At 51.4% G+C, this 20,034-nt stretch overlaps 7 protein-coding genes across 7 annotated transcripts; 3 read left to right on the top strand and 4 right to left on the bottom strand.

Annotated features, from left to right (window-relative positions):
• Positions 1 to 508: 508 nt before the first annotated feature.
• Positions 509 to 3,838, top strand: GT037_004177 (uncharacterized protein; the record flags this gene model as incomplete). Its single annotated transcript, XM_038929224.1, has 6 exons — positions 509 to 929; positions 989 to 1,290; positions 1,350 to 1,733; positions 1,825 to 1,883; positions 1,973 to 2,312; positions 2,636 to 3,838. The coding sequence occupies 6 exons, from the start codon at positions 509 to 511 to the stop codon at positions 3,836 to 3,838; spliced, it is 2,709 nt and encodes a 902-aa protein (XP_038787496.1).
• A 469-nt stretch (positions 3,839 to 4,307) lies between these two features.
• GT037_004178 (hepatoma-derived growth factor-related protein 2-like) lies at positions 4,308 to 8,362 on the bottom strand (the record flags this gene model as incomplete). Its single annotated transcript, XM_038929225.1, has 3 exons — positions 4,308 to 6,020; positions 6,074 to 6,495; positions 7,216 to 8,362. 3 exons carry the CDS (start codon positions 8,360 to 8,362, stop codon positions 4,308 to 4,310), a joined length of 3,282 nt encoding a protein of 1,093 aa, XP_038787497.1.
• Positions 8,363 to 8,756: 394 nt separating this feature from the next.
• GT037_004179 (putative 2-dehydropantoate 2-reductase) lies at positions 8,757 to 10,279 on the top strand (the record flags this gene model as incomplete). Its single annotated transcript, XM_038929226.1, has 2 exons — positions 8,757 to 8,812; positions 8,863 to 10,279. 2 exons carry the CDS (start codon positions 8,757 to 8,759, stop codon positions 10,277 to 10,279), a joined length of 1,473 nt encoding a protein of 490 aa, XP_038787498.1.
• Positions 10,280 to 10,517: 238 nt separating this feature from the next.
• On the bottom strand, positions 10,518 to 10,922 carry GT037_004180 (carnitinyl-dehydratase; the record flags this gene model as incomplete). The annotated part of the gene is made up of 2 exons (XM_038929227.1): positions 10,518 to 10,850; positions 10,911 to 10,922. The coding sequence occupies 2 exons, from the start codon at positions 10,920 to 10,922 to the stop codon at positions 10,518 to 10,520; spliced, it is 345 nt and encodes a 114-aa protein (XP_038787499.1).
• A 993-nt stretch (positions 10,923 to 11,915) lies between these two features.
• On the top strand, positions 11,916 to 15,087 carry GT037_004181 (uncharacterized protein; the record flags this gene model as incomplete). The annotated part of the gene is made up of 2 exons (XM_038929228.1): positions 11,916 to 12,250; positions 12,315 to 15,087. The coding sequence occupies 2 exons, from the start codon at positions 11,916 to 11,918 to the stop codon at positions 15,085 to 15,087; spliced, it is 3,108 nt and encodes a 1,035-aa protein (XP_038787500.1).
• A 441-nt stretch (positions 15,088 to 15,528) lies between these two features.
• GT037_004182 (uncharacterized protein) lies at positions 15,529 to 16,181 on the bottom strand (the record flags this gene model as incomplete). The annotated part of the gene is made up of 2 exons (XM_038929229.1): positions 15,529 to 15,805; positions 15,961 to 16,181. The coding sequence occupies 2 exons, from the start codon at positions 16,179 to 16,181 to the stop codon at positions 15,529 to 15,531; spliced, it is 498 nt and encodes a 165-aa protein (XP_038787501.1).
• Positions 16,182 to 16,740: 559 nt separating this feature from the next.
• Positions 16,741 to 18,047, bottom strand: GT037_004183 (alpha beta-hydrolase; the record flags this gene model as incomplete). The annotated part of the gene is made up of 5 exons (XM_038929230.1): positions 16,741 to 16,895; positions 16,947 to 17,222; positions 17,333 to 17,572; positions 17,846 to 17,929; positions 17,993 to 18,047. 5 exons carry the CDS (start codon positions 18,045 to 18,047, stop codon positions 16,741 to 16,743), a joined length of 810 nt encoding a protein of 269 aa, XP_038787502.1.
• Positions 18,048 to 20,034: the final 1,987 nt, after the last annotated feature.

The following is a 20,034-nucleotide window of genomic DNA, read 5'->3' on the forward strand; positions in this document are numbered from 1 at the left end:
GTAGCACCTCATGTTGATCAGCAAACCAGTGGCCGAGTTACCTCTTGCAAGGACGAAACTTCGTCCGTCGTGGCATACGAGGACAAGCTTCGGCAATGCTTTCCCCAGCACCCGACGTCAATCAGCGTCTTGCTGATCTCTCTAACCAATAGTCGTACACCAAGCTTCATGAGGCTGTCTTGCCAAAACCCGATAGGGTTAGCAAAGGATGCGGGAAAGCGTAGTTGTCGCATGCATTCTACCTACCCCATAACCCCACCTTCCCCCGCATTATGGCATCCGGATGCCGCTAGCTCAACATGATGTCCAAAACCCGACTGAGGGAAAGTCCCTCGGTAGGCGCTATCAGAGGCGGATTATAATGGAGCTTTTGTCGCTAGGATAATTAGTATTGACTCGGTTACATTGACATTGTATTGGAATAAATCTGAATCGTCTATCACTGACTTGCGCTGCGCGATTCGAAAAGGAGCTAACAGACTTGCTTTGACATCATACTTGTTCTGCCATGGTGGACCGACGAGCTAGCGACGCAGCTCCTCCACTTCAGACGCCCATTGCCCCCGTTGCAAAGCGGAAACGACGTGCCTCCTGCCTGGGAGAACAGGAGCGACGCGAGAGGAAGAGAGCTATTGACCGCGAAGCCCAGCGCTCACTAAGAGAAAAGACCAAGACGCATATTGCAGAGCTGGAGCGAACAATACAGATACTCCGAGATCAAGATCGTAATGGAGCGACCGCGAGTCTACTGTCAGAGATTGATAGCCTACGAGTGGAGAACGAACGGCTGAAAGATGTAATCGATAGTGTCAAAAGCGTGGTAGGACTGGACTTTGGCGTGTCCGGTAAGACTACTGCGACAGTAGTGTCACGACCACGAGCAGACGATGGTGGCGATGAAGCCACCTCTCCTGCTGCGACCAGTGCCGGTACGCATGACTTTTTATCACTGACTCTTGATCCTGCGATGGCTCACTCTAGATGGTAGGTCATCAGTCACCTAAGCCATGCGCCATCTCGTCTAGCAGTGCGACGAAACCATGTCCCTCAACGCCCATCGATCAAGTAACTACTTTTGTTCCGTCTGCAGTCAAGCGACCGCTCGATCTCGATGGCATGACAGTCATGGCAGACCTGCATCCACCGGCAATGCTAGCAAATCAACGTCAACAAGTTGAAATGGAGCTCGACCTCCAACCAGTTCGAGAAAGCTCAGAAGAAGGGGAGGTAGAAGACTTACCCTGGGGCAATGCACCAGCAACAGCGACCTGGGCACCCATGATGGAAGAAGTACGCTCTTCTGTGTCTATTCGTTGTTTCCCCTGCCGACTAACCCGCTCTTTCTGCAGATCTTCGGTCCAAACTGGCGTTGTCCCTCGCCGACTATCCTCCATATCGGCAATCCAGACAACCCAATCTCGAACTCTTCCTCCATCTGCCCCGTCTGGAAAAAGAGCAACGAGCTCTTCGGCAAAGTCTTCACCTACCATCATCGTTCTCCAGGTGCCACGAGCAGCTCTTCTTCCTCCAACAATAGTCTAGTGCGGTCTGATACTGCAGAAGCAGGACTGCTCTACCTAGGCATAAAACAGGGTTGGGACAACTTGCCCTCACTGGAATGGATGAAGAGTCCAGCGCTCACAATCTTGAAACAGGTTGACGAGCTGCTATTCAAGCATCTGCCCAACGTAGAGAGGTTGGCTGTAGCGTATAAGAGTTTCAAGTTGCTCAAGGTACGTGAAATTCACTTTGAACATTGAAGAGACATGGAAAGCAATGTCGGAAGCCACAAGATGGGAAGCTAATATAGAAACAATTGTGCAGTATTATCTCAACGCGACAAAAGAAGAATTGGATAAAGTGCCGCACTGGCTTCGCCCAAGGTAAACTACCACACCCACCCATCTACCCTGTGTTCCCACTTATCCATCTCCCCAATCGAGCCAAGTTCCCCTAACACCCACGTCTCCAGTTTCTCACAATCATCCACCTCTCACCCCATAGCCCTCGATTTCTTCGCCTGGCCCACCATCCGCTCCCGCTTACTCAACCACCACACCACAATCTTTCAAACCAGCGCAGGTGCCGATCTTTCCAGCTGCTACTCGCGCTTCCTGCGTTTTGACTGGCCGTTTGCCTTTGAAGATGCTTTCTTCCTCGACGAGGATACTGGCATGCATTACCCTAGTCCGCTGTTTGAGCGCTATCACGGAGACTTGAAGTATTGGTCGGTAGACGAGCAGTTCTTCGATACATTTCCAGAGATGAGGGGCGATATTGAGGGCGATCAGAGAAACGCAAGCGCAGGGAAGGTGTAGAGGAGAGCATCCATGTCTTGACTTGATGCGCGATTCCCTGTTTCGCGATCGTGTCTACAGATACAAAAATCTTCAAAGGATACATTGCAAGGGTCTTTCTGGGTCTAAATATATTCTGCTACTAGGACGTTGAGAAAGATGATAACTGTACATATCAAGTGCACGGACGCGGTGGTTATCAGCGGCTATCGTGTCTAGTAATCTGAAGCTGCGCTGCGATGGATGACCAATGCAAACTGACTCAACACTCTTTGAAAGCTTGTAAGCTGATGTCCCTTGGCACACCGACCGTCCATTATCGTTTCCAGGGAAAATAGATCAATATGTCTTTACGACGAAAGTCGTGCAATGCTTGCTTCAAGAGCCGTCGGAAATGCAATCGAGATTACCCCACATGCGCATCCTGTCGGAGGACCAAGAAGGATTGCCATTATGCTTATGCGATAGTTTCCCAACCAGGCCTGCCGGATGATTTAATTTCGACAGAGAGCGAAAATACAGATGGCGATGGCCGCGTGGATACTCTTGTGACAGCCGAGATTGGGGACTTTACAGCTACAGACATGCGACAGCCGGATAATGCTATAACGTCAAGCCAATTCAGCTTTGCCAGTCAGCAATGCAGTCCCGCTATGTTCCCGACGCGGATACCGTCAACATCACCAACATCGAGCATACCGAGTTTCCTCGGCGGTCTTGGTGAGTTGCAGCGCGTGGAGGGCAGCACAGAAAGCTGGCAGTGGGTCATCAACGAGCTGAAACGATGTCCACGCGATTTGGCCATGCGCGGCGAAACACTATTTCTACACAAGAAGCTATATCGTAGCATGATGCCGGCGGCGATCCGAACGGCCTTGGGCCTGTCGGCGACGTATTGCTTGCTCAACGAAAGTAATCGACATGTCATGTTCCAAGCCATCGATGCCGAGGTATTTGACTTACTCCAGACGCCTTCATTGTCAGAAGTAGAAATAGCCAGAGCGAAGAACAGTGGAGTTCATGACGGCATGACTCTGATCGAGGAGCTGGCGCGGCTGCAGGCGCTCATGGTGTATCAGATGATACGTATGTACGACGGAGGGCTCGAGCAGCGCGCTCTCGTTGACCTTCAAAGGGGCATAATGACCACTCGGGCATTACAGCTACTCAGGCGATTGCGAGCAGAGCGTGACAATGACTACGGCTGGCACGCCTGGATCATTGCTGAGAGCATTCGTCGCACTGTCTTAACGGTCTACATGTTCTATGCCGTGTACTCTATAGCGATACATGGTTTCTGTATCGATTTCCCTACGATTGCAAAACTTCCTGTGTCGACGTCACCGGAATTGTGGCACTCTGGGGATGTTCATCCGCCGCAGTGTTGGAGCAATGAGATGGAGCAGACGTTGTCATATGAGAATTATACGGAAGCATGGATAGTGTCGCCACATGTCACGCTACTTCCGTTTGAGAAATTCCTTGTTGTTCCTTGCAAAGGACTCGAAGGCGTTGCAGCGTATAGTGATGCGGCGTTGTAGCCGTTACTCACTATCTTTTTAGTTTCATGTTTCGTATTTCTAACTACTCCATCTCGCCGCCTCTACTTCTGCATTACTGCTACAGCACTCCCTAACAGTTATTACCATCGGCCGTTTTCTTTTCGGTACCCCTGCTGCCTGTAGTAGAAAGCACTGTAAGGCGACAAAAAGCTTCCCTTGTTCACTGAGGGCTACATCATATATGCCATACCTTAGCGACAACGCTGATTCATTGTAATAGATACCCATTAACTCCGTTACTTTCCATCGAAATGCTTAGTCTTTGGGTGACTTTCATATGCTCATCATTAACCAACTACTAACTACCATCAAACACAGTCAGCTTGAGGAACTTAGCGGATGACAAGCGAGTAGACGTACTTAGACTCTCAGACGATGGACAATCTTGTCGCTCAGTGCTATTTCCATTTGTGCAACAAGAATTGGAAGACTGGTACTTGCCAATCGATCATTCATACAACCGGCCCTTGCGAACCCTCGAATATCCCGCTTTCTCGACGCCCTGAGCAGCGATCACCAGATTTCCGACATCGGACTTGCTTTCAGCATCGGCAAAACGGAGCCTCAGATCTTTGAGCAGTCTGAACCGGTCCGAAGCAGGAAGGAATGATCCACCGGCAGGGATTGGTACGTGGGGATTGTTTCTTGTGGCTAGGCTGGAAAAGTTCATCGCTATGTCTGGGCCGTTGGTAAGGAAGTGACGGACAAGAAGTGGAATGAGGCCGAATGCCATGAGCACGAGTGATGTAATGGCAAGCGTGATAGCCCAGGGTTTGTGGGCTTTGATAATGTCGATGTACTCTACTTTGTGGCCTTGTGATGACCACACTTTTGATTTCAGGCCATCAGTTGTCCAATTGTGATTGGACAAGGAGTCAGGATTGGATTCATCTTGGAGTGGCTTGCTGAACGTAATGTTTGTGTCCCAAAAGTAGGAACTGGCGGCATGAATCCCGCCACTTAAAGTGTTAGTACTATACGCGCAAGTCCAGAACGAATTTAACAGATGACCGAATCGATCAGACCAGGCCTCGTCGGAGATCGGCTGTCTTAGGTACAATTTTCTCGAGTCCGTGGGCGTCGCGAGCGCAGGATACCACAAGAATTGTTTAAGGATACTTGTGATTGGGAAACTCGCTCCTTTCTCACCGTAGCCTATACTCCACATCAATCCAGCCAAAAAATCTCCTACCATGGGGTCCATAATCGTAAATGCGGGCGGGAGTTGGGGTAGTCGCGAGCGGCGAACCTTGACAGCCTGACATGGAGAACCGACAGCGCATAGAACTCCAACTTCCACATAACTGTTCTTCACTGAGCATGAAACGCTCGTCGCATACTCCGGAGGTTCTCCACTCTGATTAGTCGAAATGACATAGGAAAAGTTCATTGGTGTTAGTGCCTCAAGCGCATTGTACCATCTATTCGCGACCTCGTCATCGCTTGGATACCAGAAAAGATCATCGTCGCCTTGTATTTCTCCAAGATCCGAAGGGGTGTCCCCGTAAGGCTGTTCGGCGCTTGCTGTGCGGTTGATGGAAGCACATGTCAGCTGAAGATACTCCGTTTGTAAATAAAATTCGTAGTCGGTTGGAATAGTACCACTTTTGACACCCTCAATGGGGATGCCTACGAAAGACGTATAGGTAGCGAAGTCATCATCGCTTAACGTAGTGTTGTACCAATCGCCACTGTCTGGGTTGGCTGTCTTCTCGTAATGCTCGATTTTGGGTATCTTGACATTACCCCATAAATCGACTGGAGAAGAAGTTCTGGCGCTTAATGTAGCAAACATAGCGCTGGTGAGAAGAGTGCTTGCCGTTGGGACCCATAGATCACCGACTAGCCCCATCCCCAAGGGTTTGAGTGGTACAACATATTGAAATGATGCATCACTGCGTTTCACCGCCCCAATAGACATTTGCCGGAGCGATGCTTGGCCGCCAATCGGGGATAGTGCCCACACAAGGACAAGCAATACACTCAAAACACTAATTTGACGAAGCTGAATCTGTGAGATGACTGTGCTTGTGAGTGATGTGCTTGTAGCTAACGTGTCGAGGATGTGGATCCGTTCGCCCTTCTCCAGCCGCCAAATGAGTATTGCGTGAGTTGCTCGTCCAACGACGGAAGCGAAGAGGAGGGGGAAGACAGTGGGACCCTACTCATGATGTTAGTTTCTTGTCAATTCTGACGTCGTGCGCAGATTTATACATATTTAGTGGCTCTCGTTAGAGCGGTAGTAGCCCTTGGATTCTCACTTGTTGGAGCGCCATCATAAGACATGACTACCAGCGAAAAGACGAGGAAGCATGACGAGAATGCGAATAGAGCTATGTCAAAGGCACCGTCTAGCAGTGCTGGGAACAGAGGGTGCTTGATACGGCTTGGCGATGTTGGCCAGCCTTGTGGGGCAAGAGTGGCATCGCTGGATTCCAGAAGAGGTGTCGCTATCGAGGCCGGTTCGTGTTTTGGTTCCGTTTGGACCGATAGCGTGGACTGGCTAGCCTTGCGTTGGAGACTCTGAGTACTCTCCATGATAGTTTTGGAGTGGCCGAGATGTGATGAGAGGAGGAAAGAAGAGAAGGGAGCGAATCCATGGATACTGCGAGACCAACAAAGATAACGGCTTACGACTGCATCTACACAGCCCTGCGCTGACGTTCCATGTCTTTAAAAGCACTGTTGTTCATATTGTGGCTGAACAAGGCTGGCCTATCGCACGAGTTGTATTCGATTCAAGGATGGGAGGACGGGGCATAAACTCCAGACCAGATCATAGTCGCCACCTGGAAGATATATCACGAATGTGATCCGAAAAGGGCTTGATTGCGTCTCAATAGATCGAGAACCTGTTTAGTGATGTTCTCTCTTCAACCTGAACGGCACCCCAGCAAAAGGAATGCTTTATCGCGACCCATGCGTAGCTCGTGCGGCACAGTTGTAGAATCCAGTTATGAAGCGAGCCACTAGGGTACTGGTTACACGAGTGGCTTGTAGACGCGACGAAAGCTGCGCCTGTTTATGCCAAGCGATGACGTTGTTCTATAACAAATTGAGAATGGAAACAGGAAGGGAAGGGCTTTGAACAAGGTCATTTAAAGTAATGCTGGGGTGGGTATCATTACTATAGAAAAACTTGCCAACTCTACGTGCTGCCTCCATGCATATCTCTCTTTGAGGTCGATAGTGAACGTATTAATGTAGAAGCAAATCATGCTCCTGAGATTTTGGACCATGTGCGAAAAGCTTTCGCACAGCATGATCTGTACTGGAACGAATCCCATGACATCTTTTATATTCCCATAACTGTCGCCCATTAAATCACTTCCCCCTCCCCTTCCCACCCCGTTTACCCCCTCTACCCCCAGTCTTGCCCTTCTTCTGCTTCTCACTCAACGACCCATCCAGCAGCGCAGTAAAAGTCTCGCTACGCGTCTTAGGAGCATCATCCGGCGTCGGAACTACAGACTCCTCATCCTGCAAGTTCTGCGTCGAAAGCCTCGTGTTCCTTCTTCTTGTAACGCGCTCCTCGGCTCTCGAGGGCGTTGCTTCAACGTCTGTTTCTTGGGTCGGTGTCGCGACGTCAATGGTGTCCGAGTCTTGTTTAGCTTTTGTTGGTACCTTTTTGTCCTTTTTGGGGGGACGGCCGCGCTTCTTGGGTTGTGGTGTGTCGATTTCTGGTTCGGGTTCTGCTTGCGATCTACCGTCGTCCTCCTTGTTATCGGCGTCGGCTTCGGTGCTCTCCTCCGCGCTCTGTGTTGCCTTCTTCTCAGCCTTCTTGGCTTCTTTCTTCGTCTTTGACTTCTTGGCTTTTGTCCCCTTCTTCTGCTTCTTCGACGTTGTCTGGCTGGACGATGTGGCTTCCGAGTCGATTTCTGTGCCGTCGGCTGAAGTAACGCGGGCTTTCTTGGTTGCCGGCTCTGTCTCCTCCAGACCTTCCATTACCTCATCATCCGAGTACTCTTGCTGGTCGTCGACTTCGTCGACAGCCCTTTTCTTCGGTGTCGCATCCTTGGATTCCATCTCCTTGCCCTCGTCGTCGAATTTCTTGTTGATCTTCTGAGCCTTCAGGTGCGCTCGGGCCTTTTCCTTCGCTATGCGCTCCTGCCTCTCGAGATCGTACTTGTCGTTGCCAGCCAGTCCATGCTTGATGAACCTCTGGGCTGCGCCTACATCCAGTCGCGCCCTGCCTTCAGCACTACCCATTATACCTCTGTCCTTGATGTCCTTGATCTTGCTGTTGTACTGCTTTAAGCGCGCAATCTCCTTGAAGACATCGTGCTCCATCGCATTGACGCCCGACGCCTTGAGCACGGAAAAGAGGATCGCCTCGACGGCATAGGCAGACATGCAGTAGAACTCTGCCTTGTCCAGAAGCGGGAGGGATGACGCGGTCGTGTGCAGCGGCGTTGCTAGTAGAGGCTCGAGTGCTGTGGTGAGCTCGTCGATGTTGACTTCCAGGTCCTCGACGAGGTCGGGAAGGTCTGTTTGCGGATCCATGATGATATGGTGGTGGTCGCGAACACCGAGCTCGTGTCTTGGGAGGTTGCGACAATTCGCGACAAGTGCGGGTGAAGTTGTTGGAGTCGCGGTCTGGAAACACAAGCCAAAGAAAAGTTGCGGGCCGAGCGTAAATCCGCGCTAGCTCCGGCATCCAAACGTTGGATAGCTCATAGCGTCATTCACTCACCTCTGCCGACTCTGAAATCGCCTTCGCCCATTGTAGACTTGGTCGCAAAATACACATGTGAATTGCAAATCATTCAAGCTGTCTTTCTCCTCTGTTTCACAATTCCTCCCCAGGCTTCGGCCTCGGATACCACACATAAAAAGAAGATGCGACTCCGGTAGCAATTGCGCGAGCCGGGTGGCTTCCTATCAGACGAGGGCCTTCATGACGAGCCGGAAGAAGTCAGAAAGCGTGGGCGCACAAAACGAACTGGCAGATGGGTCCGTATTCATGGCGTTACTCGAGAACCACCACGACTTACGAGATGCAGCAAGGATAGACCAGATCAATCCGTCCCCTCACCAGCTTCTCACAACACAGCCGACTTCTACCGCAGACAACCTGTACTCGACCGCCGGATTCATATAATGGGCATTGGAAATGTGGGCAAATTCATTGCGCATGCCCTACGTGGAATACCGAATGCGCCTCCAGTAACGCTGATCTTTGGGGGTTGGGAAAAGTACAACGAATGGAACAATTCGCAACAAAAGCTGACGCTGGTCACCGAAGGTGATGCAGAGATAAGGGATGGTTACGACGCCGAACTCGCAATACCGCGTGTCCGATACCATGGTCAAGAGGTGGGCTTGAATGCTTCCTCTGTAGATGCTCCAGGAGGGCCTCGAATTTTGCCTGGAGAATCAACCGAACCTATAAGCTCGCTGATCATCTGCTCAAAAGCCCCGTTTGTTCTGCAGACCATCTCTTCTGTAAAGCACAGGCTGCACAAAGACTCTGTAGTGTGTTTCCTGCAAAATGGCATGGGGGTAATCGAGGAAGTCAATAGGGAAATTTTCCCAGATCCAGAGACCAGACCACACTATATGCTCGGAATCAACTCGCATGGCATGCACACCTCGCGAGACGGTCGTTTTACTACCGTCCATGCCGGTTTTGGGACGATTTCCTTGGGTATTTTACCCCACGAACGAGACCGCAACCCCAACGAGCCCTATGTGCCCGAGTTGAGATTCACCGCACCAAAAGACAGCAAACCAGTCTATCCCGACGAGCCCGACAAACTCAACCCAGAGTACCCACCCCCGAGCAGCGGCAAATTTCCCTTTACGCCCAACCAACGCTACCTGCTCCGAACCCTCCTCCGCACCCCAGTGCTAAGCGCAGCCTCCTTCTCACCCCCAGACCTTCTCCAGATGCAACTCGATAAGCTAGCCGTAAACTGCATCATCAACCCCCTCACCGCCCTTCTGGACGCGCGAAACGGCGCCGTCTTGAACAACTACGCCCTGACCCGCACAATGCGCCTCCTGTTGTCCGAAATCAGTCTCGTCATCCGCTCCCTTCCAGAGCTCCAGTACATCCCCAATGTATCTCAGCGCTTCGATCCGGGGCGTCTGGAAACCGTTGTCGTGGCAGTGGCACACCGCACCAGGGACAACGTGAGCAGTATGCTAGCGGATACGCGTCAAGGTGCACAAACAGAGATTGATTACATCAACGGATGGGTTGTCAAGAGAGGGGAAGAGCTGGGAATTCGATGTGCGATGAATTATATGATTATGCAGTTGGTCAAGGGGAAGAGGATGGTGGTGCAGCATGAAATGGAGGAAGGGGTTCCACTTGTGGAGGAGAAGAAAGGGGGTAGGGCGGATGCAGACTTGGTGGTGAAGAGGGGTCAGGCGGAAGCTAGTAAGGAAGACGCCCGTGAGAAGGAGAAGTTATAAGGGGATACACGTTTTGAGTCTTGTGGCTACGGTCTTTGTGTAGTTCGGCCACCTAGCTTCTCAAATACTACCAAATACAACAAATGTAGACGAACAGATGGGCAATGCCCATGACTAAAGTAGGTAATCGATGGACAGCGATCTGCGGCCCGCAGAGCAAGATACGCCGTTGACCGCAGTCCTCACTTCAGACACCATACGCCCATACGAAATGACCATGCCCGTCGCTCAAACTCAATTATGGCCCACCCGTCCTCCCATCGTTCGGATGTCCACCCAAGAGCGGGTAGGCGTATATCGCAGAGCATACGCCCCAAGCAAATACACCGACTACGAGCACGAATCCGATTAGATGCGGCACTGTGCGGTGCGCGAGCACCATGCGTCCATGGCCGTTGATATTTGGTGGGAAGATGTAGTAACGTCTGGAAGGTGGATAGCCTCGCTGTAACGGAGTGGTAGGGCTCACTTCGATGCCGGAGTCATGAGCAGAGCCGGGTGAAGCGATGGTCCCGTACACGGCGTCTCGAAAGGAGGGTTTCGGTGGTTCATCGCTTCGTGTTGGGTCCATCTGTGAGGTTGTCAGCAATCGAGTTGAGCGAGCCAGAGTACATGGGCTTGCGTATCTTACCTCATCCGCCATAGTGTAGCATTGTCTTACTGGATGTGTACACGTGGAAAGGTGTCTAACTCGCTGCGGACGCTCGAGCTGGTAGCTATCCCGCGTGAAAAGCAAGGCCAAGCAAAGCCGCAAATGTCCGGTGAGTCTGAAAAGTGCCGCAAGGGTTGCTCAGCCTCGTGTCAAGAACGCCATGTATCCTGGGTAGTACCGAGCATCGGCCGGTACGAACGCGTAGAGGGCGTTCGCGGGACGCTGCATGTTGATCAGTGACTAGGATGGCAGCGAGACGGGCGAGGCGCTTGCACGGCTCAGCTAAGATGCAGGTGGGTGAGTCTTGGTCTAGTTTCGTGATGCGATGCCCCGTCTCCGCAGATCGTCAAAGAGCCCACACAGCGGCCCCGGTCTCCCCGCCCAGGAAACTAGACAAATTGGGCAAAGAGCATGGTGCTAAACTGTGGCATGGCCCATCATCTCTGTGCATCATGCAAGTCCTTCTCGCGAAAACAAAAAAAAAAATATCTCTCGGTGATGGTTGTGCAGGTCATCGGTTTGCATGTACGCCAACGAGATGATTCGCCTAGTCCAGGCCTTGTGCCATAGGAGGCGTGGTCGTACCATGTGCAGAAAGCGGGGCACGCACTTAATGGCTGATGTGGCGGAGGAGGACTGAGGTCCTGCGCAGAGTGCAATACTCAAGTGCATAAGAGTGCAAACAGGTCTCATACGACATTTCGCGTAATTGACGGCCTCCCGATGCGACAGCGCAGAACTCTGCCCGACACATTTCTCTCCCCAAGGAGAAACCTGTGTATTCTGACGACTCGACATAGATTACACAGCTTCCGACGACTCGGCGTAGGTTACACGGCATGTTTGCTATCTAGGACCTGCCGTACCTGGACGTATTCTTGGAACTCCGACTTCATCTTTTCCTTTTCTTCTGGCCGTCTTTGCTCCGTGGCCTCGGCGCTCTTCTGGCGTGAAGATCGAGTCTGTTGACCGTTGTTGCCAGCCATGGCATCAGCCTCTACAGCCTTCTTCGGTTACATCAAAATCGAAGACAGCCCCGAACCAGAGGTACTCGGCGCTGAACCTACCACGCTTCCTGTGAAGCTACCGGCACCTATCAAAACCAGAGATCCGGAAAACTTCCTGAAACGATGCTCAGGTCTTTCCAAGAAGACAAATCACCGATGCGGCGTTGTTATTGGGAAGAAGTCGCAAAAGGACGCTCATCCCACATTTCTGCCTACGTGCAGCTCGCACCGTGATCAGCAAAGCCTTGCTGGATGGTGCCAGTTCATGTGCTCGGATGGAGAGAGGTGCGGGAGGCTTTTCAGATGGCGGCCGTACGTTGCATTCACATGTGAACCGTGCATGGAAGATGTACTGACCACGTATCTCCGTCTATAGGCCATACTTTGAGCTTTGTGATGATCACCGAGGTCATCCAGATACGCCCTGTTACTTCCTCGAGCAGCTGCCACTTGAGCTGCGACACGAAGTCTACCGCTATCTACTGCCTACTGAATCAATCGGCTCTTCAACTGCTGCTGTTCATCGAGAAATTGACGGGGATTCTTTTTCAACCCGCATGCTCAGCTTTCGTACAAATAGCCGCTTTCTGCGGCAATCATCGCCATCCGTGTCTTCGGGTCTGGCACCACCACTCGTAGCTGCATTTCCCATGCGACTCACAGACCTCCTTCTTGTATCCCGTCAAATCCACGACGAAGTAAAAGACCTGCTCTTCAGCATTGTCACCTTCAAGATTGACGTCCGCAAAGACGGTGCGTTCATGTGTGGTCGTCGACTGTTGGAACCAAAACGGGCAGATGGATCTTCGCACATGATGGCGGAAGAGGCCGACAAAGCAAAAAAGAAGTTTCTCACAAGCTTTGCTTGGGCATCGGTAAAGAATTACACTGTGGATATCTTGTTGGAGAATTGGGGTGATGCGTATCCTCGCATCAATCACGGTCTCAACCCTCCTTGGGATGAGGAGGTCGAAATCTACGACATCAGAGGTAGGCAGCTGATTCTTACTCTCGACGTCTCACTAAAGGAAGCAGATTACGTCTCTGTGGTCGTCTCCGGCATTCTGGCCAAATCGAAAAAGCTCTTCAAGCTACAAGTCCGACTTGGGCTAGATGATTTCCAATGGGACGAGTATGAGATTTTGTCAAACGCCAAATTATTATTTAGCCCGTTTGAGCGATTACGAAATGTACGACAGCCGAGCATTGGTGGCGTTTTCGATGGCCGACCGAATAATAACTCGGTGTACTCCGTGATACCGGGCACTTCTCAGATCTATTCTGCGCCAACAGGTCACTACGAGAACTGCTGCTCAGTGCCCTCGATGCCTACCAACAAACCAATGCTAGTAGCCGGTATGCCAGCTTTTGATGCTTATGCCGCCGAATGGAAGCACCAAGTCTCCTCAGAGAGCTCCAACGCCATCACGGAGGAACCGCCTATTCGGAAAATGTTTACCGAATTCCGCAACTTTTACAGTGAACTGGCCAACTACGTACCAGATGTAGCATTTAGGAATGGAAGGCATACTTTCTTGCATCGAGCGAGGGTGGCGCGCGAACAGGAAGACGTCGTAGCATTCCGTGAGATAAGAAATGAGCTGATTCACTATTGGGAGGCTTACAAAGCTGATGAAGAGCGGAAGAAGCGGGAAATGGACAAACGCTTGGGAAAGCTCCTCGAAAGCGACATGTATCCTTCGCACGAATGGGAAGATGCGAGTCCAACACGACCTCAGTCGCCGTTTGGTCAAATCGCGCAATCTCCCGTGCTATTGGACCCTGATAAGATGGCTCAAGAGGGTATCCCTATGACGGGAAACTCTGGCGAAACGAGACCATATACATCGGACCAGCACATACGCATGATGAAAGCCCAGCAACAGCAAAGCAAGATTAAGCCATCAAACTTTGGAAGTCAGCAGCCGCAACAACAACAGCAGCCACAAAACCACACTTCTCCTCTCCCTCCTCCTCCCCCTTTCCCTACCCAACATCAACACACGACCAATGGATCGACGAGCGTCCCAAGAAGAGGCCATCCGACACTCTCAGACTACGCATTCCAACACCAACAGGTCCTTCGAGCCCAGGCGCAAGCCCAACAAGCCCAACAACAAGCCCAACAACAAGCCCAACAACAAGCCCAACAACAAGCCCAACAACAAGCCCAACAACAAGCACATCAGCAGCTCCATCCGCGCCTGACAGGAAAACAGCAATACCAAGCCAAACAATACGCTCTCTTCCAACAATCCCGCGACTGCCTCGCCAGACTGACTAGACTCAAGAACGAAGAAGGCACGATTCGTCAACACGCAAACCAAGTACTATCTTCAATGCGCACGAAGCAGAATCCTGCAGACGTGGCCAAACTCCAGCACAATTACAAGTTACAGGCCCATGGAATGACGCTGGCTGTGCTGGAGGCACAGAGGAAGTACGATGAGGTCGAGAGGGAAAGGAGGATTCTGGAAAACTGGTTATCGAGGACGACAATGGCGGCGGGAGCGCAGATGCATACCATGTTGGAGGTGGGTGCGAGGAAAGATCAAGTACTACTGGATACAAGTGAATTTTTCAAGGAAAAGACGGATAAAGACTCGTCGGGGTCAAAAGAAGAGGACAAGGGAGATGAAGAGGACAGCTCAAATGTTGTGTTTGAAAACGAGGATCTGTACTCTGATCCGTTCCACAATGACATTTCTGCACGGCGGACAAAAGAGGAGGAGGAGGGCGCAGAGCGTGAGAAGAGGGGGCGCGAGTGCGATTCTGCGGGTACTTCTATTACTACTACCGTCGACACCACGACTCGAACCCCCGATTCCTACATGGGAGATAAAAGGCCAAGCAGCCCGGGCATGTCTGAAGAGGATCTCGACGGAGCGCAAGTGAGTGTAGAAGTGGGAGTGGGTGTGCCAGGTCCGTCCGTGACCAAGAGACGGAGGATCGACTCAGGGTTCTATGAGACAATGGAGTGTAACATACACTCGAGCTCGGATGACGAGCGGAGACGAGAATCGGAAGATGGGTTGAGGGTGTCGCAATTGCGGATCCAGTGTGAGTGGAACGGCCCGTCCTACATGGGGAAAGGGAAGGGGAGGATGCAAGGTAATGGCGATGTTGAGATTGCGTCTAGCCGGGATTGAACATGTTGTTGGGTGAGGAACATAGAATGCAGGTAAAGGGGACTTCAAAAGTGGGTGCGCGCAAGGATGGAAGCGGGCTTCTTAAAAGCGCGGAAGCAGGTAATTGGATGGGACATGTTGACTTGAGGAATTTCTCAAATCGGAACTTTGGAACATACAACACAGGTATGAAACGAAAAACTGTACGGGCAAAACACTTTGGTTGAATGAGAGAGAAAGAGCATTTTCTCTGCAGAGGCAATATGCGTGTAACCGAAGTGGGGTGGTTTGATTCCCAATATGAACGACTATGCCAAACACCGCCGCCGTCTCAGGATATATGCCGTGTTCGCTATCTATGCATCACAAATACAGTCCCTGCATCTTCCTCTACACATCTCCCTCCTTCAAATTTATACAATTGGCGTCTCCTTTATTCCCAATCTCGCGTGTCTTTTGCAACTAGTACTGACCGGCCGCCGCCTGGCAGGCCTTGAGCTGGTCCAAGTACCAGCCACAGATAGTCAGACTACCCTGGTTCTCGTCCATGCACTTGCGGAAGCTCTGGACATCGTTTGCGCAAGGACCCGACTGCGCCATCTGAGCAGACGCCGCGTTAGCGGGCTGGTGCTGAGCGGAGAATTCAGTGTTTTGAGGCGAGGCTTCGGCGGGGGCCGAGGAGCCGCCTCCAAACCAGCCGCCGACTGCGTGGCCGATGGAGGATCCTACTGCGACACCGCTGTGAAAAAAGCGCGTTAGTCAAATGCATATTGCGTAGTTTGTGGCCCGAGTCTTCTTTGCAATGTTTCTTCGCATGACTACGTCATGGCAATGGGGTGGCGCGACATGGGTTCGTGATGGGAAAATGGAGTGCTGCCTAGGGGTCCTACTTACGCAGCGGTGCTAGCCATTTGTCCGAATAGGCCGGGTCCCTGAGGCGTAGGGGCCTGAGCCTGCTGTTGAGGAGGCGCATGAGCGCTGGCTGGTGCGCGAGGGGGAGCAGCGGCGGTCGAGTGCGGGCGCGAGGAAGCGGGCGCAGGTGCAGTGGTTGCTTGCTTTGCAGCCGGGACCTGCGGGCGGCGAGGGGGAGCGGTTCCAGAGCGCTGGCGAGGCATGTTTGATGGATTCGGTGGTGGTGGTGGTGGTGGTGATGTCGGGATGAGTTGAATTGCGTGTTACAGCGGTTCGTGAGAGCAAATGCGTCAAGATGGCGAATTCAGATGTTTTGAGCTCCGAGGTTCGAGAAGCATCGGTGTTAGCGCAGTTTAGAGGGCTTGGCGTGCGTGCATATCGCCGGCGTCCTCATTGGCCCGTTTCCCTACAAGTCCCAGTTGTGTCAGATCACACGAAAAGACTGAACACTACTACGTAGTAAACTAACAGATCGCCATGATGCCATATAGCCAGTCTTGGTAATCCTTCCAACTGCTTGCTAGACAGATTTGTGCCGCCCGAAGTTAGTGTATAGTCCTCATTGAACTATCCAATCCGCAATCGCCCTACCTTTCCCTACAGCTAGACGCCTAGAGTCGATTATCAAACGGAGACGCAGTAGTAGTTGATGTTCATCCAAATAACCATACTGTACAACTGTTTTGTCTGAGCCAAGTACTACGTATAGGCTTTGCCACGGAGAAGGACCTCTAGCTTTTTACAGGTTGAACGTCCGTCAGCTTAGCAAACATCTTCCACCTCCATGTCACCCCCGCTCCTCGGCCCCAGATCACTTCGGAGCGTCCGATTGAAAAGCTCCTTGAGCATCTCAAAGCAAATCCCCGACAACGCAGCATCATACCGACCCTTGCTAAGTTCGTCACGGATGAAAGCATCTACAACATGTTAGTGCGCATTCTCTATACCGATTTTGAAACCAGACTTACGTTGTGCCCAAGCCGGTTCGTAGAATGAAAACGTCACTCCAGCCTCATGAAGCGTCTTCCTAATCAGATCCCTGCCCTCGGGTGGAACATGGGTATCCATTTTACCAAAGATCATGACAAGCTCCCCCTTGATATCCTTGGTGCGGGCAAGCGAGTCGTCCTTCTTGCCTTTGCCTAATGTAGAACTGTGAATGTCCGTCGCGAAGTAGCAGATTGCGCTGGATATGCGCGGATCGAGAGCGCAGCGGTAGGCTAGGTGGCCACCCAGGCACATACCTATTCATGGTTAAGCTGAATTGAAGGACAAGCTGGAGTGGAAGGCGGATAAGTGGGGACAGCAAACATGACGCGGGATGGGAATAGAATACGAGGGAGCGGTAACTTACCAGTAGCGCCAACCCGTCCGTTACACGTTGGCAGTTCAAGCAGTGTGTCAATAGATAGTGTGGCATCTTCGTCATATGCTTCAACTGTCTTGGTGATTTTCCATTCATTTCCGGCATCCGTACCCGGACCGTCGTAGGCAAGAGGTTCTGGACCTGTGAACTCGTGATAGGATGAAGGAGCTGCAACAATATAGCCTTGCGACGCTATTTGGCGGGCGAAGCGGGCTACAGGTCCAGTGACTATTCGGAGCTCAGTCAGTAGGTGTGACAGATGGAGTGGATGACATTATGCAGCTGAATAGGTGATTTCAGCAAATAAGAATACAAATGACGGAGTTTCTACAGCCAGAGAAGGAGATTCAAAGACTTTGAGATATAGGACTTGGTGGCCACATCTACTCTTGGATCAACTACATCAACTTTGCAATATGAATAGGAACAAAATAGTACTAGTTAGGAAGACCACACATATTGGAAACAAATCTCAAAACATGTTGAGACGACGCAACGTACCTTGGTATATCTCGGAGAACACAACGACACCCGGAAACTTGGCTTTGGGGTAATTGGGGACAGTGGGATGGAAGATGAAGATCCCTGGGTGACGAGCGTACAAATCAGCTTCAGTGTAACCAAATGACATTTTTAGCAGCAACGTACTCATGTCACCGCCTGCCTTGGTCGGCACATCCTTATGTGTCTCTGTGATGAGCATTGTGTGTTTCTTGTCTTGTTCGACCTGGGTGTTTGTTTGGCTGTTGGTGAGCCTATGCGTTTGCGAAGGTGATGTTTGAGGTGGGGTGGTGGGGTAATGTTATCAGCACGGTCCAAGTTGCTGCAAGACTCGACAGTACGAAGCAGATGCGACGATGGCAGGGCTGGCGTCTCCCACAGTTTGCGTTTGAAACCCATTAGAATGGCAGACCAAAGTCATGATTTTGGATCGAATTCATGTTAGTATTGCAGATACCACTCTGTACGTAGCAAGGTCAACAGTGCATACACACAAGCTCCTACGCATACTCATACGACAATTATTCTGTAATTGTATAGGACACTCTGGCACATGTTCGCTACGAGTGCCACAGCAGAGTACTTTTAGCGAAAGATCTGAGTAGGACGTAAATACGTGCCTTGTTAATGCTTAAAAGTGGCCTTTGCCAAGTGTATTTTGGCCTAGGCTATGTTTGGATAGTATTTGGTTAATGGAACTCGGTTCAGGGTCTAAGAAGGGAACAGCCCAGGAGGAAGCCATCCAGCCTATGTGACAATATGCAGCCCTGGAAAGGTCACACTCCGGATCTGATAACATCTTCATCGGAGTCGCGGGAATCCATAAAAGCTTGTCCTAGCACTATGAGTGCCCAGTGGGGTCAATTGGGTAGCGTCAGTGGAGCCTTTCCGGATGACACATGCGCGATGATGTCATCTTTTAGCTACTTGTCGCCAGTGGTGGTAACGAACGACAGAAAAATATTGTAACAATATCATCCGACAAGTACGGTTGCAGCGGCACACGGGGCACGGAGACGTGCCGGCTTGGTATTACGAACCAAGATGTGACGAAATAGTCGCATGGCTTTTGAGGCCTCACCGCTAATGGCGCCATTTCGGCGGCGATCTTCTCACTGTCGAGAAGTAAGTGCGAAAGCACAGCAACTGGTCGAACCCCGGATGCAAGTTGTGCGCTGCTCCTAGGGTAGACATAACAGGCCGGAAACATCGCTGTGCACAATGTTTCGGTAGTTGCGCACCCCTGTCATTGTAAGCGTTGAGGCTGCGCGGGATCAAGCGATGTCGCCTCAGATACGATTCGAGATAGGACCAGCTGCGTGGCTCGCTTGCTCGGTTAATTATGGCGGTGAACAGCGAACAAAGCCGAAGCATACGGCATGGTGTAACGACTGTGATAAGGCTTCTGGGATGTTGGTAAATGGTTAGGGACGTTTGCTGCAATTTGTGTGGGTTGCAGCGGCTGTGTGTATGCAAACAGAAAAGACAGCCGATAGGCCGAAGAATTCATGGAGTACATGGTGCAAATCTGGTGACTTTGAATGACCCAAGACATGGCATGCGCATCGTGAGATGTTGGTGGTATGGTGTTGTAGGCCAGGGTGGGGTATGGTGTTGAGGGGCCAGGTGCAGGGATATTGCGCCTGTCATATAACTGGCAAGTGGGGTTGCAGTCGACCCAAGGATCTCAGCCTCCAGAAACGTGGCTTGAGCCGCAGGATGACGAGCCCGAATTGTGTATGAGTGTGAGATGTGCTCTTCTCTGGTGCTTGGAGCCCAAACCCACCCAATAGTTCTGTGCTCGCTGAGTCGTAATACCGCCGGTCGCATGTCATCTCGCAGCAAAATGCTGATGCCATTAAACGGGCCCACAAGGATCCTTGCTCACTTTCTTGGTCTGTGCACGACCGCTATGCAAGAGAGTGTCTTGTATGGTTCCGCTAAGCGGAGAAAGAGTGGAGGGTCTGGCGCTACCATGGTGTTCGATACCGAAGTCTTGTACTACCCGCAGTTCGTGGTCGAACACCCGGGATAACCGCAGCCTTTGGCGAGTGTCAGGTGAGCATTGTGGCATGCCTGCTTCTGGCAGTTTCCAACAGATCAACAGTAAGCCGGAAGGTTTTGCGTTGAGCACCTGAGAAACATCAAGTACGGTAAACACGTTAGGTTGGGATCAGGGTCCAGCAAGT

Source organism: Alternaria burnsii (genome assembly GCF_013036055.1).
Source record: "Alternaria burnsii strain CBS107.38 chromosome Unknown 698, whole genome shotgun sequence".
Classification (NCBI taxonomy): Eukaryota; Fungi; Ascomycota; class Dothideomycetes; order Pleosporales; family Pleosporaceae; genus Alternaria; species Alternaria burnsii.